Source organism: Coturnix japonica, chromosome 2 (genome assembly GCF_054131305.1).
Source record: "Coturnix japonica strain WE chromosome 2, WE-NBRP24, whole genome shotgun sequence".
Taxonomy (NCBI): domain Eukaryota; kingdom Metazoa; phylum Chordata; class Aves; order Galliformes; family Phasianidae; genus Coturnix; species Coturnix japonica.
Window position 1 is genome coordinate 121,652,152 of NC_140664.1, and position 25,740 is coordinate 121,677,891.

The window sequence follows — 25,740 nt, forward strand, 5'->3', positions numbered from 1 at the left end:
AATATGCAGGAAATATAAGGAAGAGCTGTCTGGCTGTTTACCTCTAGCAAGTGACTGCCAAATAGTTTTCATCCCAATTCAACAATATAGAGAGTTTCCAACTATTTCATAAACCCCAATATCTGATTAGAGAATTAAATACACTTAATTTAACTGCTGTGAATGCTGTGTAAGCTCTCTCTAATCAACCACAAAGAATGAGTGTGTGAGAGATAAATGTTAATGCCCTAATCATAAGAATCATTCAGCTAGTATTTTTACCTTCGTAGACACCCAAGTCATTAACTGGGTGATCTTCAGACTTCAGGAAGCCAAGCTTACAGTTTGCAGAACTATTTGGTCTTTTTAAGTCTATGCTTCATTTTTGTATGTTGATCTATTCCCCAGTATTCATCAGCTTGGTATTTGTTTTTTGTACGTTAACTTGGTTCCCATCGTAACATATTACGTGCTTTAATATGTCCTGCTTATTTTGTTTAAGTCAGATGCAGCTCAGGGTTTAGTACTTGTTTTCTTTAAGATGAAAAGTAGATCATGGGGCTTTGTATCGTGTTTTTTTCTGTAGAGGAAGAGGGAAGTACAGAGTTAACTTTTGCTGACAGCTGGAAATGAACAACTTGAGGCTTTGTCCTACTGAGAAATCCCCAGCTATGTCATTCAATAAAATTTGCTCCAAAGTAATTAGACTGTCAACTACTTCACCAGTTTTTCTGCAACAAATTCCCTTGTGTTACTGGATTTACAGCCAAAAGAGTCTCCCTGCCTGCAGTAGCTGATTTAGTGTTAAGAGTCATGTTCATACAGTCTCCTTCAGTATGAAAGGGTGATTCTTACAAAGCCACAGGGGAATAGAGACCTGTTTGATTGTCTCTGTAGCTATGCCTGAACTGATAGTGTCTATTCTATTCTGTTTACTGTTTTCAAAAGGCTGCACTGAGTCAGTGTGTTAAAGATGCATAAAAGTCTAGATATTTTTTTTCAGAGCTGCTCTCTGACTGCTTGCTATAGCAAAGCACTGTAAAATACACATGCTCAGAGCTGACTCCAGGCACAGTATGAATCAGGTAGCTGCCTAAAACACAATACTAACCTCTACAGCAGCACTTGTCATCTCTGTTTCATTTCTCTGAACAATTCCACATACCATCAGTTTGTCTTTCCAACATCTTTATCTATTCTCAATTGTGCTTTTAAAAAGTGTTCCTCAAAGTAGAATTGGCATTTGGGTTCTTGCATGATCCCATAGAATCACTTGATTTTCCTTTGTTAATCTGGAAAATGCAGCTAGTCCATAAAGTGCTTAAAATCTAGTTAAAATCTAAATTCTGAAGTTCTTCATTCTTCTTTTCAGAGACTGATGTGCCTATTAGATGTCCTGACCAATGGATATCATATGCTGGTCACTGTTACATCATTCACAGGGACCCCAAAATATGGAGAGATGCCTTAACATCTTGCAGAAAAGAGGATGGTGATCTGGCTAGCATCCATAATGTTGAAGAGTACAGCTTTGTTATTTCTCAGCTTGGGTACAGTGAGTATTTATTTATTTAATTATTTGCAATAATACATCATTTATACTAAGAAAATAAGAAGTTTAAGAGAAAAGGAGAAGTCTGTTTTTCTGTTGTTTTTTGTTTGTTTTTAACAGTGTCCTCATCACATGATTCAGAAAGATTTAAATTTTAAACTTCAAAAGTTGGGAAAAAAAATAAATAAGAGTATTAAAACTACACAGACTATGCTGTTATGAAAAAGCTGTAGTCAGTGTTGTGAATTGCATCAAACAAAAACCCCTTTCTCAGGGTCTACTTTTACCTCTTATACAGGTTAAGGCCATTTTGTAACATTTTCAGGAGCTGGAAGGATTTTTACTTTCACTCTCTTATGGCTGAGGGGAAATATTTGTTGGTCAGAAAGCTTGGGGAAAATTATGGATCCTCTTACTGCCATGTTCATGTTTTTGAAGTCATGTCAATTGAGTTTCTTCTGAAATAAGAAGCTGTCTGTCCCAGTGTTTACATACTCAAGTTCTTGCAAGGCAAGAATGACCTTAGGTGAGATGCTCCTTATGTGAGATGCAACCACGCTGATGATGAAGCTATTTTATAGCTGCTGCATTACATGTAATTTATTTTACATTAAGCGTCAGATACTACTTTTTAATGGGTGAGACATGTTCACGCTTATGTTTTCTTCATTGCAGTAACTAATCCTCTGTGTGCTTTTAGTGCCCCGTGAGGTATCTTATTCTCACTGAAATGGCAGCAAGCTGTCTTGAGCTGCTGCATAACAGCAGAAACTGCAATCTCAAAATGGCTGATCTACTTTAGTTTTATATCCCGTACAACTCCGTTGCAACTTGTGTTTTGTTCTTACAATCATCATATAGTAGGATATCCCAGGTTGGAAGGAACCCACAAGCGTTATCAAGTCCAACTCCACATAGAAATGCCTAAAAATTAATACGTATATCTGAGGGCGTTGTCCAAATTGTTCTTAAACTCTAGATCCTGTTCCAGTGCCTGACCACCATTGATTGGAAAACCTTTTTCTCATTTCCATCCTGACCATCCCCTGATGCAGCTCTATGACACAGTTCTGTAGTTTTACCAGAGTGCAATGCTCAGTGCTGCCCCTTTTCTCCCCTGTGGGGAGCTGCAGCTGCCATGGGGCCTCCCCTGAGCCTCCTCTGCTCTGGTCTGAGCAAACCCAGGGACCTCAGCTGCTCCTTAACCTCATAGACCCTCCCCTGTCTTCCCAATCCTTTGGGTGGTCTCTAGTAATTTTATGACCTTCTTATATTTTGGCATGCCAAACCGCACATAGCACTCAAGGTGAAGCAGCATGAGCCAGAGAAGTGCACAGAGTAGGGGACTGTAAGTGTGATAAGCTATTTGTGAACTACGCCAAACTTCAGTTCTTTGAAAAGGGATGATTAGGAAAGGTGAGACCTCTTGATGGAGGCATTAGGACATTTGAAAGAATTTGAAGGAAATTAGATGCATTTTCACCCCAGATCTTGAAAGCAGGTCATTTCAGAGGTTAATACTTTTTTTTCCAGAGACCTTTTCTGGACTGATTGTATTGCACTGTGTTTTAAAAAGTGAATATTTCTGAAAGGCATATAGTTCTGAAGGAAGCCAGATTTCTCACAGATGGCACATATACTGCAACAGACTATTTAGAAAGTAATTTTTTTTAGAGGAGAAAAGCTGAAACTGCTGAGGATGCCTTTAAGGCATTTGTCTCAGTATCAGATTGCCACTGCTCACCCCTGTGATGAGAGCGCTATGTACTGCAGTGCCTCGATAATCTTGCCTGAATCAGAACTCTGCTGCAATAAGTACTGTACAAACAGAATAAGACCCCATCTTTGTACCAGACAATTCAGTCTTGTGATCAAGCTGGGCAATAAGGGGTACTATAAGTATGGTTGCAGTAGCAAAACTTCAGTTATCCACAGAGGAGAAATTTAGAGAAGAACGTGAAGAATGAAAGAGGAATGTATTGTGCATATTTACATGGAAATGCAGAATGGCTCAGTGCACACTTGAGAGAGTGGAAATTAGCTAATTTATGAAGTTGTAGGAAAAAGATCTTGGTATTTAGTCACACAGCTTTTGAGGTCACCAAACTGTATGCCAGCATTTCTTCTACAGACAGGAGAAAATGTTATGTAGGAAGGGGCTCTGCTAATTCTTGTCCATTTCTAATTTGCACAGTTAATTTTATGACTCAGACATAATCTTTGTGTAATGGTGTGCTGTTTATTGTATTACTGCATTACCATGGTATGAGCTCACCACACTAGAATGTCTTGCTGTGGAGGAGGCTTCTGTTCTGCTGGTTGCTGAATGGAATCTGGTGTCCTCTGAGTCTGAGTATTAGGGGAGGGTTGTTAAGGATGGTATAGATGAGCTATGAGGGCTGATTATATTCAGATATAATAAAAATGGGGAAGGAAATGGAGGGAAAAAGGAAGGATAGACATGATGATTCAAGTGGCAAGCTGGGAAGGTGATTTTTCTAGGAGATTGATTTGTCAGAATGGGATGCCTCCATCTTTTTGTAGCTAGCAGATGGCACAATTGTCACAGGAGAGTTTTAAGTTGCTGAGGTGTCTATTAAAATCAGAAATGTGTTAATCAAAAAGGATTGCCTTAGGGGAGGTGACTTTTAACAGGGAAGCAACAGAAGAGAATCAGTTCCAGTTTCCATTTGAAGAACTCTTGAACAACTGATATCTTTTTGGGTGGACACAAAATCCCATTCTTAAATTTCATGGGCAATTCCATTGTCAAGTTGACTGTGATCAGTATGTGTAGAAAATGTTAAGAGGAAAATCATTCAAGACGGGAAAACTGTGGGAACTAACTGAGCATGAAAGATGTCTGAGTACTGTTAATTCAAAATACTGTTCTATCATGCCACTACTAACGATGGAATTAAATATGCTTTATGGCTCTCCTAATAAATGCCAATTGCAGTTAACAAAGTTACAAAACCAGTACTACAAAGGAATGCCCGTTGATGATGATTAAATTCAATCATTATCAATGCCCAATTTTTAATCTTCCATAGGATTTTATTCAGAAGATTTTTGCAGAAGAAAACTGGATGGTGAATGATATAGTAGCAATATGGTAGAGTGGACACTTTTAAGCACAGATGAGTAAACCTCTAAGAAACAGCAGCTGTGAAATAAGATGCTTGATTAATCCTGCACTTTCATTTCAAGTGAAAATTTACTCCATAGTGGACTGACAAAAAGTGAAACAGCTACAGAAATTTCATATTGCTGTAAAATGAAACAAAGTATAGGAACAGATGATGGGGCAACTTGCAATTGTGCTTGCTTACCGTCAGCTCTGAGACACTCTGAGTGAGCATTAGAAGAGCTTTCACTTCCTTCTTTCCTGCACTAGAGGTGAATGAAAGGGGAGATAGGATTTTATTTAGGTGGTTAGTTGTGTCATGTTACTTATTTTATGCAAGAGTTTTAAGCTGGAAAAGGAGAACAAACCAAACTATGCTACAACGTAGTTCAATAAAGAGAACAGGTTTGTGTTTCTGTATGAAGCTAAACACTATTTTACTGCCACTAGAGTGAGTGGCTTTTAGAGTGGACTGTGTGTATGGGCAATGCTATGCCCACTATATGAAACAGGGAGCCTTAATTTCCTGTGACTGCCTTTTAGCCTTCCTGAGAGTAAGATCATCTGAATTACATCATGTATGAGGACTGTTATCAATCATGTTTTAGAGCCAGATGATGAGCTTTGGATTGGATTGAATGACCTCAAGGTTCAGATGTATTTTGAATGGAGTGATGGGACACCTGTAACCTACGCCAAGTGGCTTCGTGGAGAGCCCACTCATGCAAACAATAGGCAGGAGGACTGTGTTGTTATGAAAGGAAAGGTAAAGTCATGTTTAACTATTGACTTAATTATCTTTATTTGATTTTATTTATTTTATTTTTTGCTGCTTCCTTGAAAGACAATAAAGTGGTGGCCCCACAAGGGCCAGAGATTTCCATATGTGCATATGGACTTTGGAAGAAACTTTTAATTACACTGGAAAACACATGAACATTTAAGATATTTTCTTTGGGAATCTACATTTTGATTTGGATATGTTTGAATTTTTTTCTTTGCTTTGAATATCTCTAATGAGATATATAGCTATCTTAAGAAATTGTACTACCAATTTTTGTTGATGATAGAAAGAAGAAGAGAAAAAAACCTTTGCTTCCTTATTCTAGATGAACTTATAAAACTCGAGTCTGGGTCTGTTACATGTTATGCTTAAGTCTGCTCTGCACATGAAAAGCTGTGAGGAAAGTGTTTGGCAGTGGCATTAGTGTAAGCCTTTTACTCACTGATCCTAGTCACTGATACCTACAATTGTAGGGCTTTTTTCAAAAGTCTTTTGGATTATGACAATCATTCATAATTTAGGTATGCTATAAGGACTGAGATAGTAATCTGAATCATGGGGTCAGTAAGGTTGGAAAAGACCTCTAATGTCATCAAGTCCAACCATCCTCACCATACCCAGTAACTCATGTCCCTCAGTGCCAGGTCTCCATGGTTCATCAAGTATAAAAGTCAGTCACTGTGTGATGCTGCAGAATTTTTCCTCCTTGTGATAATTAAAAATACAGGATTTACCATCTCCTTGATGATTTACCTATTTTATCAGGAGGAAAAAGAATACTTACCCCTTTCTGCTGCATATAAGAATTCAGCAGGCTATAGAAACTTCACATGCAGTCAGATGTAACTGGAATGTTAGGGTTTGCCATGCATTTTAGTGGAAAAAAGAAATAATTGCAGTGATTAGAAGCATGGATGAGACTGTAATCTTTTTGAAGTTTTTTCTCCATTGCAGGAGTGGTCAAGTTCTGGTGAGAGGTGTGTAAATACATATTTTTTCCATGGCAACCAGGCCATGGAGCACATCATCACTGAACAAGCAGATTTGTAAAGGCAAAAAGGTTTTTGTGTTTTAAAATGTTTCTTGGGCAGCCCTTATGGCAGCGTTAGGTGAGGATGTAGTAGATGCTTTGTCTGTATTATGGAGTTATAAGGTCAGGCGTGGCAAAGTAGCTGAATACTTAAACATCAGGGTGCCAGAGTGCAGCACTGGAACCTGCAAATGGTTAAACTATGAGGTAGCAAAAATAGTTGCATATATAGTTACAGATAAGTACTGTGGCATGTGATTTATTTTATTTTATTTTATTTTGTATATGAAGAGATATTGGTAGAAGATGAAGTAAACTTAAAAATGGGATCTAATATCTAGTTTGATAGTATAGCCAAGAACCAACCAAAAATACCAGTTCAAGGCTGCAGAATCTTGGCATTGTAGTGACAGGACAAAGTATAATGATTTTAAACTAAGAGACCAGATTTAAATTAGATTTATTAGGAAATTCTTTATAACATAGATGGTGAGGCACCAAAACAGACTGCCCAGAGAAGTTGTGGATGCCCCATTCCTGGAGGTGTTCAAGGCTTGGTTGGATGGGGCCCTGGGCAGGGGGATCAGAAGAAAATAATCTTGATGGTCTTTTCCAACCCGAACCATTCTATGATTCCCTTTCCTCCTGCTTGATTATCAAACTGGTTGTCTTTGTAAAGATGATGTATTGCTGTCACCCCAAAGGGTCCACTTTGCAGCAGGGTTAGTAATCAAAAAAGAGGTACATCAATGGTGAATCACTCTCTGCAGGAGAAGTCAGACTGAAATTCTGTACTGAAGTTATATGTAGGTATTCCTTAAAAACTAGAAGATAGTTATAATAAAAAATCCTTAGACACTTAAACATAGAGCACATCTTTGAATCATAAATCCACTTGACCACGATGTTCTGTTCTTACGTTCAGGATGGATTTTGGGCAGACCATTCTTGTGAAAAGAAAATTGGTTACATCTGTAAAAGGAAACCCCTGTCAGAAGCACCTACAGAAGAGGAAGCTATTGACATGGGCTGCCAGAGAGTAAGTGAAAAAAAAAAGTTGTTGAAGCTGAATAGGCTGCTGGGAAGGATTAAGAAGGGAAAATGGCTCCTGGGTGGATCTGGAAGGAGAGGGGAAATAAAGGAGAAATGGTTTCTGTGTTGTCATCATTAGAACAGTTGGCCTTCTCATTTTTATGGCAGATGTGCAGGTGGTACTGATGAATAAGTCCAGACTCTGACTCTTTGACTCTTGGTGTTCCCTTTATTTTCTAGAACTTGAAAGTGTACAAGACTCAACTGTGTAGTTCTTGAGTAGGCTATTATTCCTTGACTGAAGTTCAGACCTTCATAAGAAATTTGCCTTCACCACCAGTTGCTCTTCAGCTCTGTCTACATTTTTCTTCATTACTGTTCATGGCAATAAGAATGCGTTTGTTTTCACACTATTTTCAAAGCTTTGCTTAGGTGTTTGGCCATGCTCCTTGCTTTGAAGAATTTGTTACAAGTTCCTAAGCAAAACTGTGCTCCTTCTGAATGGCTGCTGAATTTATTCCTTGTTACATAGTCTTTTTGGTGAGAAATTGAAGAACGTCAGGAGAAAATTTGTGTTAACTGTGGCTTGGTTACAGCAAATGATTCCTCTGTAGGCATATTCCTGAGATAATGACATTTGGATGACAAAACATTAGAAGAGAGTGTTAGTGTTAATAATCTATAAACTTGTTTGATGTGTCATTACCAGTCTAGAAAGACAAGCTTAAATTTGCTTTCCATGAGCATTCTCATGCTTGCACACCTATGTGACAGGTAGAGTACTGAAAGCACACACAAAAAAACCCATCATATCCTTTTGTAAGTGGAAATCACTGATAAACTATCATTATAAATCAGGAATTTAAAAAAGCTTTCTTCTTGCCTGTTTCCACTCTGTTTTTTGCATTTCAATTGTTCCGTTGTCTAATGGTTAGCTGGCTGTGTCAAGAGTCTTTTTTACTTTGTTTATGGGTTTTTATATTTATGGTTTTTAACATATTTTTCTAAGACCTTTATGAAAGTTGTTAGCATATTTGATCACTTAATGCTTATTTTGACAGGGCTGGAAAAGACATGGTTTTTATTGTTACTTAATTGGGAATGCGTTTGTAACATTTTCACAAGCAAATCAAACCTGTGAAAGGCATCAAGCATATTTAGCAACTGTTCAAGACAGGTAAGAGAAAACTGCTTGCATTAGGGGCTCCATGAGAATGTAACAAATTAAATCTTTATTTTGACATTCAGATGATATTATATGAATGAAAATCTTGCTTGAGAGGACAGCTATATGAACATACAGAATTTGTAAAAGATTTTGCGTGCATATTCAAATCTATGAATTCACTTCATAGTAAAAGTAGTCAACGGATATGAAATGATTTTTCGCTATTGAAAGTTATAGCAAGTGTTGCCATGTACTTCTATGGTTCAACCACCCCCTTACCCTAAATCTGGCACCATCCCCTTGCCAGGACCATCAGCCACTCTCGCACCAGTTTGATGGATGGCAAAATGGCATTTATTATGGTGCAGTTAGCACCTTATATACTTTAATCACTTTGTCTACGCCCCCTTGAGAGTACGTTTGAAATACGCTCCCAGTATACATCACAAGGTATGGGGCAGAACAGGGGAGGTCTTACCACGTCACATTCTGAATCCTCGCTAACGCCTACAACAAGCAAGGAAAAAAAAAAGAGTTTTGTTGTTTTGTTTTCCTTTAATTGTACTGGTTTGAGGATAGGTTTCCTTGAGTGTAGGAATGAGTATAGAATTTAATTTTAATTATCAGATGAAGAGATGTAAATGAATTCCTCTTGAAATGTAGCTGAAATGAGGAAGAGAAGGTCAATATTAAATAACAGTTCTTTTCAGAATTACAGTACTTACTCAAAGTTTAAATAGGAATCCAAATGAGGATAGAAGTGCCTGATGCTTAAAAACATCACAGTTCCATGAGGGTTCAATATGTGCTAAGTTTCTGAGCAGCTGATACACATTATTGAATACAGCATATTTAAAAAATAAGAAATAAAGTCTGGTGTCCCTGCAGCTGACTTCATGCTTTAGATTTTCTCTTGTTTGTTACATTATAATTTAAATAGATATGTTCCATTGTGAAAACTGTTCCATGGATAGTAACCCTCTAAATGCAGGTAGAACTGCACCTGTGATAAAAAAACAGTTAAATAATGTGGTCTTTGGACTATTCCGTGTCACGAGACTTTTTTTTTTACATTAGCTCTGATTTTACAAAGGGTTTTTAATTTAAACACAGTAATGAATTATGACAGGCTTTACCTCTGAGTAGGTTTGTTTCCCAGACATCAATTTTCATGTATGATCATTGGATCTAACTTGCAGTTTTCCTTAGTTTAACAGTTTATTATCATCACACTTCAGCCTTTACTTTAGTGTATTTCTGTGGTAGTGCTGAGGCCTTTTGTGGTTTTGTATTTGCCTGTAACAAGAAATTATTAAATACAAGGGTACCAAAAAGTCTTTAAAATACAGTGGTATTAAAATTAAGTCCTTCCATGTTCCTTCCTTCCCATATCCTCTCCAATTTTGTATCAATTCACCATTATACCACTTTCTATACTGTACATCAGAAGAGGAGACAGAATTGTTCAGTTTTCAAGCTTACAAATGAAATATTATGTTTGTTATTTGGTTTGTTCATGTAAATCGCTCCATGTAACTCTTTCAAGAAAGTACAAAGGTAGTTCTGAGAAAATAAACTGTTTACAGCTTTTAAAAATTAATTCAGTGATATTAATTTAACACTTGTATTCTTTTGAACAGATATGAACAAGCCTATCTGACTAGCCTGGTTGGGCTGAAAACAGAAAGATACTTTTGGATTGGACTTTCAGATGTAGAAGAGAAGGGAACTTTCAAGTGGACTAATGGCGAACATGTCTTATTTACACACTGGAATTCTGAGATGCCTGGTAACTATGACTCAGTGCTGTCTAATGAGTGCAGTGCCCAGAATATATTGCCACTTGTATTTTTTATTTCAGTCCTTAGCTCCTGTCTGATGGTATAATTGGTCTGAGACCAATTGCTCTCAGATATATCTGGCTGCTCTCTCAATTGTGCTGTGCTGGTTCTAACTCCCTGCATGGTGCTTAACTGAGGCTTTTAACCTGGGTGTAAAAGAAACTTTAAAGTGCTGTCAAGTTTCTGATTTACCGTCATTCTGCATGTACTACTTTAGAAGATCATTCTCTTCCGACATACTGTGCCTTGCTTGAAAATCCTGCCTGTTCAGCTGTATCTCATAGTACATTTCCTAAGTGCATGTTTTGAGTAGTGGGAAATCACAGCATACATAAAACATCTCTGGCCTTAGGGAAAACAAGGTTGTAGGAGAGGACAAGAGGAAGGTTTATGTTTATTTATTTATTTTTTTTCACTTTTTATCTTTTCTAGAGGAATTGTGATTTCCTTATTTACCAGGTTTTCTAAGTTTTGTGAATGGAAACCTTGATATACTATAAATATTATAATACATTATATGAGCAAGCTCATTTTATTAAATCATAGTCAAATCAGACAAATTTGGTTAAACAGCTCTTATTGTGTCTTCAGTTTTAGGGAAGAATTGGTTGAATTGCATGATGGAGTCAGCCATTGGAAGTTGATGTGATTTGATATGAGGCACAATTCAGTATCTCAGATATGGGTGAAACACTTTTTTGTTTTTTGCCTTTTTTTCCATGACTTAGAAACATTTTTGACTTTGTACAAGCAAATACTTTAATTTCTAACAGGATAGAATGTGTAGTTTTCTGAAGTTCTCAGTGACCCCTGAAATGTTGTTTTTATTGTATTCATGTTTCAACCAGGAAGAAAGCCAGGCTGTGTTGCCATGAGAACTGGAACAGCAGGTGGATTATGGGATGTAATAAAATGTGAGGAAAAAGCAAAATTTGTATGCAAAATGTGGGCAGAAGGAGTGACGCCTCCACCTATTCCTACAACAACTCCTGTTCCCAGTTGCCCAGAAGGTTGGGACTCAAACAATCGTATTAGCTTTTGTTTCAAAGTAAGTATGTTGCTTAGATCTCAATTAAGGTAGTTTATATTTGGTACACCTACACGCAATAAGAATTGGTGTACGATAGTCTTACTGTTTCATCAGTTTATTCATGGATTACACATTCAGATCCTGTGCCCTTTTATTGAAATATTTGTAATTTACTTTTTTTTTTTTTAAAGTCTGATCTCAGGGTCTGGTCATCTGAGCTTAATTTCCTTATTCTTTAAAGTGTCTTTCTCCTGTCAATTTGCAGCAGGTTTTGCTGACATCAGTGCAGTCTGCCAGCTTGCCTCAAAGATGCTCAGATGAAACCTGTTTTTCAAACAGACGAACACTGACCTTACATTGTAATTTTCTTTAATCCCCATAGAACAAGTTAATTTTTAGTGAATTGGTTTTGAGTTTCTTGATCATGTGATCTATAACGTCTATTATGCCTGATGGTAAAATATACTGTCTTTAGCCTTTTTCTAAAGGAGAGCAAAAGAAAACATGGCTTGAATCTCAAGAATTTTGTCGAACTATAGGAGGAGATCTGGCCTCCATTAATGGTAAAGAAGAGCAGTATGTGATATGGCGTTCTATTGCGTGAGTATCTGTAGTGTGGTTATCTGTTCACTTTAGTTATCCTTTTGATCTTTCTGAAATATTTCATTATAGGCATATGTTTTTACTTCAGTGTAAACCAATCTGGATTCATTACCAGCATCTGTATCAAACAGCAAAAAAAACCAGAGCTGATGAAATAGCAGTTCTAGTATGACTAGCAACAATCACCCTAGAGGCTAATGCTATAGTAAGACTGCAAGATACCTAGTTGAGACAACATTAATCATCAGATGTAAAAACTTTTCCTGTGGATTTGTGGATATTTTGAAATTAGTATAGATGACAGTTTGTTTAACATAAGTGCACGTACAAATAGGAAAGCAGTCAAGATGTAAACCTAAACAGTTAAGGAGCTATTTTTTAATGTGATTCAGCTGCAGCAAGTAATTTTGTGTTTGGAAACTCTACATGCCTTTAAAGTGAAAACAGAGAAACAGTAGATACTGGACTGTTAACAAGCAGTGCTAAAAGCTAGAAATTGTTGAATTTTAATATTTGTCCTCTTCAGTTATTATTTGTTACAGCTTTAAGGATTATTTGTATAGAAGCTTATAAACTGCTCTGGATGATAGGTTATAAAAAATACTGTAATGCCCTTATTGGTTTTGTTTTTATGTTTAAGCCCCTTAGAAACTGAATATTTATTATTTTTCTTCTTTTGCTTTGTTTTTTTTTGTTTAGAAACAATGGTTTTTACCACCAGCACTTCTGGATGGGCTTGTATTACCTAAATCCTGATGATGGCTTTGTCTGGAGTGATGGATCTCCGGTCAGTGGTTTAATTCTTCACAGCTGTCTTTTCCCATTCTCTGAGTTTCTCAAGTGTATGGTGTAAATGTCTGTGTGCAATTTTATGTTTAACCATAACAGTTTACTCTGTCATGCTCACATTAGGAAGCTTATGAATAGTAATGTAATTACTTTTCATGGCTGAATGCATTTAGGGGCTGAATTTTATGGCTAAATCATACTGATTTTTGATAAGGAAATGTGTATTTAAATAGAAGTTTATCATACATAAAACTGAAATTAGAATTTAGATAGGAAAATTAGAGTAGCAGTAATATTTTTATGAGAAAAATGCCAACATTTTTGATGTTTCCCCATAATATCCTACTATTTTACTCAATTGGGCTATTTATTTATCAACATGTGGCATTCACCATCATTGTCGTTAGATGAATTTTACAGAATTCATGTCCTTAAAAGGATCAGTATTCTTCCAAGTGTGATAAGAAGTAACAGTTACTGAAATTGTGGCCCAGTTTCAATCTGAAAACAAATCTGAAATGTCAGTATTTACAGGGGGAAGCTGGTTTCCTCTTACCTCTGTTTTTCTACTTGAAAATAGAAACAGATCTTATGCCTGTGTTTTGATACTGTCTCTCCCTTCTCTCTGTTATTATTGTACTGTATTACAGGATCCTCACAAAACCTTTTCTATCATAGGTGAGGTATGAGAACTGGGGCTTTGGAGAGCCCAATAATTATCAAGGTATTGAACTCTGTGCAGAGATCAGTGGTGATTCAAGCATGCTTTGGAATGACAGGCACTGCGATTATCTATATGGATGGATCTGCCAGATAAGAAAAGGTACCGGTTGCTTCCTTCCATGTATTGTGTTAAATAAAATCATTTAATTTAGGCAAATATCAGGGTATTATTGCACATTAGGGATTGCTTGTATTTACAGCATAGGGGAACAAGAGTTTTTATTTAAAACTGGCCAAAAATAAGAGATTTAGACCATTTAGTTCCTTCTAGTTTTTGGTATTAAATCCATTGCTAACATAAAATTCAGTGTTAAGAGACATGCCTGTTGCTCATGGTGAACATTTTCTCTTACTGTCATAATAAAAATTTCTATTTCTTACAGGTGCAAGTTTAAAACCTGAACCAACAGAATCTCCTGTACCCAGTAAGTTTTCTTTCTTTTCCTATTAGTGTGTGTGTGCTTAAGCATATTTCAAAAATTCTACTAATGAAAATAACTTGTACCTTAGTAACAGTGTAGTTAGCTTACTATTTATCTTACAGAGTATGTGACTACTGATGATGGATGGATTATAAATGAGGACAGACATTATTATTTCAGCACGGAGAGTGTTCCAATGGAAAAAGGTCGAGAGTTTTGCAAAAAGAACTTTGGAGACCTCGCAGTCATTGAGAGTGAAACAGAAAGAAAGTTCCTCTGGAGATATGTAAGAAAAATTAATTAATACTGTACAATAATCATCCAGAATAAATGAGTGCGTGCACAAGTCCTGTTCAATCTGTTTTCCTTACAAGTTTTGTAACAGTGCAGTCAGTGAAACTTCAGTAGCCTTAAGCCAAATGAATTATATTATATCTATCTGCAGCTGCTAATGTGTTAAGGTAAATCTTAATGCTTAATTTCAATTAGTTTTTGCTTTGTTTTACCAAGAAGCACTGTAATCTTGAGCTACAATTTGGTAGGGCAAGTGAGTTAACTGAAAGATGATGGATGAAACATTCAAAGTAGCTAATCAAAATAGGTATTGGTTTATATACAACTCTGAGAACATCGGCTTTTGAATTTGTCAGTGTATCTGAGATGTAGTCTACCTAACAACCTCTTTTTGGTCAAGGAGGCAGAAGGACAAAGTTCTCATATGGAATATAATAAGGGGTGAAGTATGTGAGTGGTGGACCATAAGCAAATAGCTTTTAGATGATGTTTCCTTCGTGACTGAAAGCCTGATTACTTTTTTTCCGATCACCTTCTTTAAGTCAGTAGTCTACAAGTCAGATTTGAACTACTTGAAGCTTTTCCTGACCTTGCTGAAGAATGTCAATGAGTTGACATGAGCCTATATTAATTGACATCCAAATTGTAGGAGGGTTTGTTTCTTGCAGGGTATTTGTAGATGATGATATCTGTCAGACACTGTTCAAGAGCTGAGAATTTCACAGACATTAAAGTAAAAGTGTAAAAAGTGACAATATACTAACCAAACTTTTTGGTCAGTGGTGAAGTTTTACTGATGATTGTCAGCTGTGAGCTGCTTTAAATTTTCTGTTGTAGCTAGACATTATAACAATTCCTATTCTCTGTGAATAAATAGTGTATTACTCATTATTAATGAATTTCTGTGATAAGAAGTGTATACAATATTAATTGTTATATTCTAGATATTGAAAAATGGCAAAGAGGATGCATATTTCATTGGTTTGCAACTGAGTGTTGATCAAAGGACAAGGTAGGTGGCTGCGAACCATCACGGTTGCATTTATTGAGCAGAGAAAAAAATTATGAAGTGCTTGAATGAAATTTAATCCTGCAAATGTGTGTGAGAATATTTTTAAGTTTTACTCAAAATTTCCAGGGATTAGCGATTCATGATTGGTGGTTTTTATTCTGAAAGTTGTAAAACTGTATTCTGTCTTAAATTTATCACAGCTTTTCCTCTGTGTAGTAGAATGATCAAGCATTTTGCTTGTGTTATGATTAAAATTTCTTATATGTGCAATAGGTCAAATGAATGTATGACTTGGGGAAAATTGTGAGAATCTGTACTATCTCATTTTAAAATGCTGTCCAGCTTGTATGTTGGTTGGTCTGAATGGACATTTTGGGTATTGTCCTATCAGCTGCAGAAGTGTCTGCTTATTGTGTAAATCAAAAGTAAGCACACATACTATGTATGGAGAACAATTCTAATGTGGTTAGCAGAGAGACAAACCAGTCAAAAAACCTTGTACACATTAGACTATGAATGGATATACTAAAGGTATTGCAAAATGACTTCTTTTCAATACGGACTCAATCCTACTTATATTAAAGAGGTGTTTTCTTGGATTATTTTTCTTAAGCTGGATGGATGGCACTCCAGTGAATTATTTGGCATGGGCACCACATGAGCCTAACTTTGCAAATAATGATGAAAACTGTGTAGTCATGTATAAAAATTTAGGTGAGTTCTGTGTGTTTGCTCTTGAATTTCATTACTTATGGGCTTGTGTCCCATTTTGTTTCTCTAAGAGGCACCCATCTTTTACTTTTCTCTCTTTTTTTTTTTTCCTTCTTTGTTTGCTGTTGCATGTTGTTGTAGAAGACCACAGTATTATAGTTTGGATTTAACATTTTGTGGTTCCTGTGTTTATCTTAAATATAACATGGCGAAGCTTGGATAGAAGTTTGTGGTTATGATTACTACACAACTGTTTTATACTTTTAATTAAAATTAACTTAATGTGTCACTATAAAACTTTACTACCTGTTTCTATGTTGCTTTCAACGCTGATGACAGCATGTACAAAGTGCCTTATTTATCCTAAATTCTGAAATAGAATTATAATAAATTGAGGGACTTTAGATGTGATCTTTCAGCTTAGTTTAAGAATGAGTGAAAATTATTTTTATCTACTAATTCTGGTTATGGTGTCACACAATCCCCCTTTTATCTTACATTTAGGATTTTGGAATGATATAAATTGTGGTTATCCAAATCCCTACATATGTGAAAGGCACAACAGTTCCATTAATTCCACAGTTCCTTCAACAACATTTTCAACTCCAAGAGGATGTAATCCAACTTGGCTTTCATTTCAGAATAAGGTACTGTAACAAAAGCAGAGCATATTGGATGTTTGGCAAAGCATTAAATAGAAAGCAGTTATTACAAATACATTATTAAATATTTTATTTTTTTCCAGAGAGCTGGTTGATGTCTACATGTTTTTCTTTGTTTGCCCATCCACAATTTTGCTTTTTGACATTTCAAAGGGGGATACTTGGAAGTGACATATAAACATATTTGGTTGCAGTTTATGAAAGTCATTCTCTAGTCTTCTCTCCAAGCCTTCTTTTATGCATTTCCTAAAGAATTTACATATACTTCTTGAAGTATTGACACTTTGGTTTGTGTTTTAACACTATTATAATGCTTCTTCAGTAATGAATATATTTTGCCTTTCTTGAATTTAGAACTGTGAAAAGTTTTGTAGAGTCAAATTAAAATTAGAAAACAAACAAAACAAAACACAAAAGTGGGTTAATATTGGTCTTGTAGAGTTTATCAATATTAGTTTTCTGTCATTAAAAGTCAGATTTTGCTTGTTTTCTATCGATTTCAAATCAAATCTAGTATATATTTTGTTTAGGGGAATGTTTCCTTGAAAATTTACCTAGAGAATGGACATGATTTGAAACTTCATTTTGAGCAGAATGTGTTTTGTCCCAGTTAAATCTGCTATTTCACCACCTTTTCTCCTTCCTGCTTTGCTTGCAACAGTGATGTTCAGTCTGTAAGTGATGTTCTTGTAAAGTTAATAAATAGAGAATTTGTTGCTGTTTTAGTGTTACAAAATATTTGGATCTACAGAAGATGAACGTGTCACTTGGCATGCCGCACGAACAGCTTGCATGAATTTAGGAGGAAACCTGGCCACTATCCCTAATGAGCAAGTGCAAGGTACTGAGAATAGTTCTATAGCAACTAGATGAGATGACATTTAATTTTTACAGATGGTTGTATTTGTGTAAATATGGACAACATTTGAATGATGTCTTTGCATCTAATTTTGGTTCCACAACATACAATATTTAGAAATTTACAGTGAAATCTGCACCTGAATCTACCAAATTCTACTGCTGGCTTAGAAATGCATGAGTATTATCTTGACAACCAAAGTAATGCCTTCTCTGCCTGAACATGATGCCAGCTGGACTCAGCAAGTTTCATTCCAAGTGATGTAGTTTCACTAGTCAGCGTTAACTCAGTGCATGGCTTTCCATAGTATTTCAAGTAGAACAGCTTTGGGATTAAAACTTTCTGTCGCTGGGCAGTTTGCGGCAGAGGTTTGACTGATCATACATCTAGCCATCTCACTACGTATTTGCATCATTATTTTCACCAGAGAAGTTTATTTTAATGATTACAAGAATTACATCAGTGTCTTGGTAAATGGGCAGATATTCCATGCTTGAATTAAAATGACACAATAATTAGAAGAGATTTTGATAGATGTTAATAACATCTCTTTTTAGAAATGTTTTAAACTACACTGAGAAACAGATACTGCATAATGTTTGTGAACTGTTTGTGAACTCCAAAGAGCACACTGAAAAATGATACTTTGTAAAACAAGCCATTGTTGTACTCTGAACAGTTTACTAGTTTAACTAGTTAATTAGCTAAAACATTAGAGTGCTAATATGAACTTAGCACTACTTAATTTTTTTTCCACACTTGAAGTGATGAAGAGTCAAACTTTCACAGAACTTATCAAGCATGATTAAATTCTTATCCTACATAAAACTACAGTTTCTCAGATAACTTATGCAGGGCTTGAAATGACAAATAAAACCATAAGCATTAAACTATTGTTTCTGCTGTTAGTGTAGGTACGAAGACTTGAGTTCTTGTTACAATTTCTTTCAGAGCAGCAATGCTAACATTTGGTATAGAAACCTGTAGGTCTTACTCTTGGAAATGCTAAGTAAGTTGCATCCATTTCAAAGACTGAAAGAAGGTGTGTGGTTAATAGAGTAGACAAATTGATCTATTTTTAGAGAAGAATGAGCTCATAATGTTGACTAGCAGTTGGCAAAAGGCATCATAATTTTATTTTAGCATTTTTGTTTTAACAAACTGTTTGGTATACTGTGGTCTAGTGGGCTGATGAATGCCAGCTGAGATAGCCCGCTCTGTTTTTAAGCTATCTGTAGTAGTTGAGATGAACAAAGGACCTTCCTGGGCTTTTTAAAGCTGTGGTAATTATCTCTTCTGAGACTCATTTTTAAGCATCTCTCTTGCGTGTTCTGTTGCTTGTTATGGAAGTGCAGGCTACTATACTTCCTTCAGTGAGGAAACAGTTCTGCTATTATAGATGCAGCTGCACAAATGGCTGGTGCTCAGTTGTGTTGTCTGCATGATGCCACAATAACGTAACCACTCTGGTGGGATCATAGAAAATGTATATGATCTACTCCACTTTATATTTCTAAATCAGCTGTAGTACTGAGATTAAAAAATGTTTTGAGACCCTATAAAACTATTCTTGTTGTGCTTTTGGAATTCATCCAAGTACAAGGTTAGACCCTGAGCTGGAGTATGTTGCACAAAACAAGAGAAATATATCTTGGTTATCTGTTAAACTCACAAGTTGCCTACTTTTATCTTAAATATTTGTGTTGCCAGAAATAAACTGTTCGTTATTTCAGTAAAATGCTTAATATCACCATATGCCATTAATGACAGTGAGTTCTGACACCTAGGTTCAATCACACTTCATGGAAAATATTTCTCATTTTCTCTCTCTTTTACTTTTTTTAATTATTATTTTCTTCAACTCTAGCTTTCCTCACTTTCCACATGAAAGATTTTCCCACTGACACATGGATTGGATTAAATGATATAAATCATGAACTGAAGTTCCTCTGGACAGATGGAAGAGGAGTTTACTTTACAAACTGGGCCAAAGGCTTCCCATCAGGACATGTGGGATCATACTCATATGATGGCCAGGTAAATAGCAATCACAAACTGTCCAATGATGTGTACTTTTAGATTACACATTTAGGCACTTGCTGGGATTTAAAACTTTACTGTTCGGTTTAACTAGTTTCATATCTGTATAATTTACTAGCAGTACTGACATCACCATAGTTGTTTTTCTTTCTTTCTTTCTTTTTATCCAACACCCCCTTTTTTCCCCCCTCAAAAAAAATATCCTGGCATTTTTAGACTATTTTTTTATGTGTTATTCATGGTGGTTACATATTGCATTGATAAAATTATTACTTAAAACCCTTACACATGTCACTTACAAATGCACTAAGTTGCTGTGTTAGCTGTTTAGAGGTACCATACAGTGCTTATTCAAAGATCGCTTTCAGATTTCATTTGTATATGTCCCTGAAGGCTACAGAGCACCTGTATTTGCCCTGCCTTTTCTCAGGCTTTGTTGGAAAGACAGTGAGATTTCCACCTCATGATATTGCCCAAAAAGTGTGTGGAATAAGCACATCTACCTTGTCTTCTGAGCATTGCTGTGCATTTAACGTAAGGTGTTTCGTATTTAGCATGTACCTTGCAAGACTTATTTACAGAAAAAACATTCCCTGTTGTACATATGAGCAAATTTAGTCAGTCACATTTGCAGGAAGGACATGTCTTTGTAAAAAGCAAGGCATTCGAGTTTCATGGAAAAAAAAATAACTTCCCCTATTTTGCTGTTATACAAACTGATTTCATAGGTCATCGAGTCCTTCTCACTAATCTTATGTGATTTAGATTGTTCTCAATTACAGTATTAGCTGTATTTCTCTTGAATGAATTTTTATCACACAAATCCTAGTTTTATGTATATTTTTTCTTTTTCTGGTTTTGAAAGTATCCCCTCTGAGCTTTTTATTCTTACTGGGGAAAAATGTTTGAGAATCTGAAGTTCAAAATAGAAAGCATGTATAAAGTGTTTCTTTTGGAAGGAACAATACTTTTTTTTCTCTCTTTTTGTGAGAGCTATTATGATTTCTATGAAATCATCTGTGAAAACTTTTGAAGTCTTCAGTTTAAAAATTTCAAATTTATTTTTACTTGACCTCAGCAAAAAAAAAAAAAAAAAAGGAATATATCATAGCTTATACAAAGTACTTTGCAGCTGTTCAATTGGAAATATTTAAATCTTAATGCATGACACTTACTATTGAAGTTTTTCTCTGTATAGTTTTTGCTGGATAGCAAAAGTAACAAAGAAAATTGTGCATTAGTCACTCTCTATTTAATATGTACTAACAAAGTTTCTAGATATTGTGTCCATGTAGTAGAAATTGAAATTTCACTGTTAAGGTGGTACCTACAGATCAGTGACTTTGAGTAGCAGCTGTTCTGACTTTGCTGTGTCTAGTATTGTATCTTGCAATAAAAAATTTTAAGAGACTGATATTTCAGAAATGTTACATTGCCCATTGAAGGTTCATGTTTGTTTTTGGAGTTTGTTTTGTTTTTTCCTTGAAAAAAATTAATCATTTTTACAGCAGTTGATTTAATTTCTCTTTGAATCTTCTGGGGCTTTCCTTTTCTTCGTGCTGTATGCCTGAAGATGGGAGGAACCAGAAATTTCTTGTCTGCCTATTCACTGCAAGGTTGCTCAAGATAGAGCAACATTAAGAAACTTGTGACGTGCAAGAGGAACAGAAACTGTTCATCATTAAAAACTTACAAAGATATGAGAATAAAATTAGAAGGTTATGTCTGTATGAAGATGTAAAAAAACCAAAGTTTCTTATTCGCATTTTCTAGTTATTTGTAACTGATTTTGTATCTTCTTGCCCCAAGGCTGATTGTGTTGTCATGAGAAACAATCCTGTTAAAGAAGCAGGGAAGTGGGCTGATGAAAGTTGTGATAACAACAGAGGATATATATGCCAAATTAAAGCAGGTATTGCTGTTTTCTTATAAAGTATAACCAAAGCTTATGAGTATTCAGGATCTTGTTGGGGTGTTCTGTGCTGGATTTTAACACAATTTCACTCTTAATAAAGACACATCAACAAACTTCTTTTCAGGCAGGAACATCAGTATCGTGTTTGTCAGAGCAAAGATCTTCCAGCTGACTGCTTCCAGTAACTGCCATGTTACTAACTTCCTGAGCTGGAATTTATATCTGCGTAATTGTGTTTAGTATGAAATTTCACTGTAAGGGTGGTACCTACAGATCAGTGTTTGCTTTTGAGCAGGAGCAATTCTAATATTGCTGTGTGTAGTATTACACCTTACAACAAAGCATTTTAAGAAACTGATATAACAGAAATATATCCGAATTATAATTGTTCTGTGATTTTTTCTGTCATTTTCTGGACATGTTGGCTTTTAGAATGTATTCTGGGAAATAATAAATTGTACAAGCTGAATGAATTGTCTAGAGTGTGAATGTAATTCGTTCACGATGAACTTGAAGTGATTTACCTACAAAAGGAAAGTGAAAAACAGTGAAAACCTGGGTTTAAATATCAGATTGATTTGTAAGCGCTGGTCTGTTTTGTAGTTTACATTTTCTCTGGCAAAAAGATTTGAAGATAACAAGCAAAACACTTCTGTTGATGGAAAGTTTTGTCCTACTCTATTCCCAATTTATTTAAGTTATACTATTCTGGAGGATTATGCAGAATGCTCCTTTACTCTTTGTCATGAATTACTCTACGCAGCTCTTTTCCTTTTGACAGCTTTGTAATTGATTTATACTATAGAATCTTGACTACAGAATAGCATGTTCAACCCATGTTGGTCAGGGAGTATGAAATCCAGAAAAGAGGCAGGTTACTGTATCTTATTTGCAATTACAGTCAAATCATATTCACCTGTTAAACTAGTGTATGATTTTTTTTTTTTTTTTTTTCCTTCCTTTATTATACAGATGCTGAATTTCTCCCTTCTACAGCTACAGACCCAACAAGCATTATCCGTTATGGTAACAGTAGTTATTTGTTTGTCCATACCAAAATGAATTGGGAGGATGCACGAGAAAACTGCAAACGTAATCAGTTTGACCTTTCCAGCATCTTAGACCCGTACAGTCATTCATTCCTGTGGCTAAAGATATTAAAGTATGGGGTGCCTATATGGATTGGTCTTAACAGTAATCTGGTAAGAACATCAAACTAATTGAACATGCTGCTGCTTTTCTTATGGAAAAATCAGAAAATGCAAAGTCATATCTTTATGTTTTTAACTTATTGGTCCTAAATACTTCTTATACTGTCAGATCTACAGGTAGGGATCTCCACTCTTCCATTACTCTTCCTAAATTATATACAGTGTACATACTTTTAACACTTTTTCTGTGACATTAAACTCTATGCACTTCCAAACAGTACATTGCAGGATAGCATTTTGAATTACCTCTTTGTAGATAGTGTGTAATGTTTAGTTTGAGATAAAATCCATGTACAGCAAAAAACATTTACTCTAAAGTAACTGTGGTTCTGATACAGTCACTCTTCAAACATTTTGAGGATAATTAGCCAAATTATTAATAAATTGGTTTATTTTATTTGTCTCCCCTCTCCCATTTCTCTGATATTTAGGTACATTCTTGTATTAAAATATGTTGTCCTTTCTGCTTAGAACAGTCAGTTGTCCTGTATCCCCTCCATTTGGCTTAGTGCACAAAGGAAATAAAAAGTAGTGGGCATAATACAACATTTCTTAAATACATAAATGATGAAATGTTCCTCATAATAACTAAATTATTTGATTGCTTTCACAAACATTGGTAGGAGATAAATTGTTTTTTTAATGTAATTTAAATTAAAATATTCTATATTTCTTGAAGTCTGTGAGGAAAAAAAAATTACTCTTCCCACTTTACTCCTAAAAACTACTTTAAGTGAGATTATTGGTAAATTCAAGTTAAGAGTTTTGTTAAGTTTAAAATTCATTCAGTGTCACTTACTCTGCACTTCTTTTTTGCTAAAAATCATTTTTTGCTCTAACTGAAAACTTCTTGCACAGGCATCATCATAACAGACATTTGACTGATGCATAAAGATTAAGACTTAAGATTTAATTCCTGGGGTTTTCTTTTCAGACAAATGGGCGTTATGAGTGGATTGATAACTGGAGAATGAAGTATACTAAATGGGCTGAAGGGGAGCCAAAGAGAAAAATAGGATGTGTTTACCTAGACATTTCTGGAGCCTGGAAGACAGGATTCTGCAATGAAAGTTACTTCTCTGTTTGCAAAAAGCCTGATGGTAAGAACTGGAATCTAACTATTGCAATTGTATTGATTGTCTGACTTAAAATGAGGGTCAACTTTAATTAACAAAGCTGGTGTGTCTATGTATAGCTATTGCTTTACATTAATAGCTATATGTATATATATTTCAATTTTATTCTGATATCATCGTGTAATAAAATGAAGAAACTTGAAGAATCAAAAGATAAGGAATCAAAGGGTAGTGGTCACACCTACATGGTGTTAAAGGGGAATGTCTGAGTGACCAAGCCATAAAGAGTTACACAACCCGTGTGACCAAGCTCATATGGTCCCTAATTTAGCTATGGCTGTGAGTAAAGTATAGAGATATAGAATGTGTTAGAGCATAACAGCATGCTTGGGTTAGATTAGATTTCTTAAGGCTGCAGATTAAGTACTTTTTTCTTAGATTAAAGAAATTTTGGCTGTTATGTTGCTGTAGCAGTACAGACTATAAAGATTACACTTTATTAAATACTTGAATAAGTTCTGTTGTTCTAATTCATTCTAATGTTTTGTTAGAATAGTCTGTTCATGATAAAGGAATGTATAAGACAATGTGTTTGTAATTTTTTTTTTCCTTCCCCTTTCTTTCTTTTTCTTTTTAACAGTTCAAGCTCCTACTGAGCCCCCTCAGCTTCCTGGAAAGTGCCCTGAATCAGAAGGACATCGTTCTTGGATTCCTTTTCGAGGTCACTGTTACTATATAGAATCGTCATCAACAAGAAATTGGGCTCAGGCATCTTTAGAATGTCTTCGACTGGGTATGTATCATCAGTTAAATAGCTTGTCTTTCAGAATTTTTTTCTCCCCGCTGAAAGCTGAACATGCAATATACGCTTTGTGATTTCAAGGATGGTCCAAGTGTTGGCCCACAGTTAAATCTAATTATTACCCTGATTTTGGAGGAGATGGAGGATAGCTGTCTATCATTTGTACGTGCTCCCTTTTATGTGTACCAGGCATTATAAGAGCTGTGTGGCCTGGAATGGAGATCAGTAGAGGAAACTTTGTTCCCTGGCCCTGCTAGGAGATAGTCAATCTCATCACTAAATAGCAATTGCTAAATCTTGGTTTAGTGGAATTTTTTATCAATTGTACATCTGATCTGATTTTGCACTTTGATTATTCCTGTTTTGAATCCTGATAGTTTAATTTCCTTCTTGTGTTGTGGTACCTAAGCCTGTGCCCAGTGCCCCAGGTAAGGCTGCACCACTGTAGAGCAGAGTGGGACAATTGCTTCCTTGATTAGCTTGCTATTCTCTGCATGATGTGCTCCAGGATGTGGTTGGCCCTTTTGGCTGTCAGGGCATACAGTTGACTCATATTGAACTATCCATTTATTTGCCTTGATGTCTTTCATGCCTGGTCACTGGGGCTGAGGCTGTTGTGCAGCAGCCCTAGGACAGAACCGTACAGGGTGATGTACCTTTCTCTGAATCCGTAACTTGGGTTCTTCCCCTTGCTCCTCTAGGCTTGGGAAAAATGGTCTTTGGTGGGTTGGTGGCCATACTACCCTCTCTGCTAATGTCTCTTGGTGTTGAGGTTGTATAGAGGAGCTTTTCATGACAAACGTTAACAGTTACAAAATATCTGAATCATTCTGCAAAAGAGGAACAAGTAGAAAAACATGAAGACGGCAGTGAAAAAAAGAGGAACATTCCATGTTCTCCTATATTTTGCTGTCCCTACTTGCACTCCGTTTTTTGTTTGCAGTTGGGCATTTTCCAATTATATCTCATCCATAATAGAATTCGGAACCATAGTATTTTATGGTTTATCACTAGTTCAACAGTAATCCACATTTCTTTCATATTTTCATTCTTTTAAACTCTTTTTAACCTTACCCGA

General features: G+C 35.7%; 1 protein-coding gene across 1 annotated transcript in view; it reads left to right on the plus strand.

Annotated features, from left to right (window-relative positions):
- Window positions 1-25,740, plus strand: part of LOC107309030 (macrophage mannose receptor 1-like) — a 48,200-nt gene that overhangs the window by 16,713 nt on the left and 5,747 nt on the right. The window contains exons 7-26 of the mRNA XM_015853439.3: window positions 1,352-1,534; window positions 5,267-5,424; window positions 7,398-7,511; window positions 8,566-8,681; window positions 10,313-10,461; window positions 11,362-11,561; window positions 12,019-12,143; window positions 12,846-12,933; window positions 13,614-13,758; window positions 14,042-14,083; window positions 14,203-14,366; window positions 15,319-15,386; window positions 16,000-16,100; window positions 16,602-16,744; window positions 17,486-17,600; window positions 19,486-19,655; window positions 21,468-21,570; window positions 22,546-22,775; window positions 23,719-23,884; window positions 24,501-24,653. Of these exons, the coding sequence (XP_015708925.2) occupies window positions 1,352-1,534; window positions 5,267-5,424; window positions 7,398-7,511; window positions 8,566-8,681; window positions 10,313-10,461; window positions 11,362-11,561; window positions 12,019-12,143; window positions 12,846-12,933; window positions 13,614-13,758; window positions 14,042-14,083; window positions 14,203-14,366; window positions 15,319-15,386; window positions 16,000-16,100; window positions 16,602-16,744; window positions 17,486-17,600; window positions 19,486-19,655; window positions 21,468-21,570; window positions 22,546-22,775; window positions 23,719-23,884; window positions 24,501-24,653 (2,733 nt within the window). The remainder of the gene's footprint in view (window positions 1-1,351; window positions 1,535-5,266; window positions 5,425-7,397; window positions 7,512-8,565; window positions 8,682-10,312; window positions 10,462-11,361; window positions 11,562-12,018; window positions 12,144-12,845; window positions 12,934-13,613; window positions 13,759-14,041; window positions 14,084-14,202; window positions 14,367-15,318; window positions 15,387-15,999; window positions 16,101-16,601; window positions 16,745-17,485; window positions 17,601-19,485; window positions 19,656-21,467; window positions 21,571-22,545; window positions 22,776-23,718; window positions 23,885-24,500; window positions 24,654-25,740) is intronic.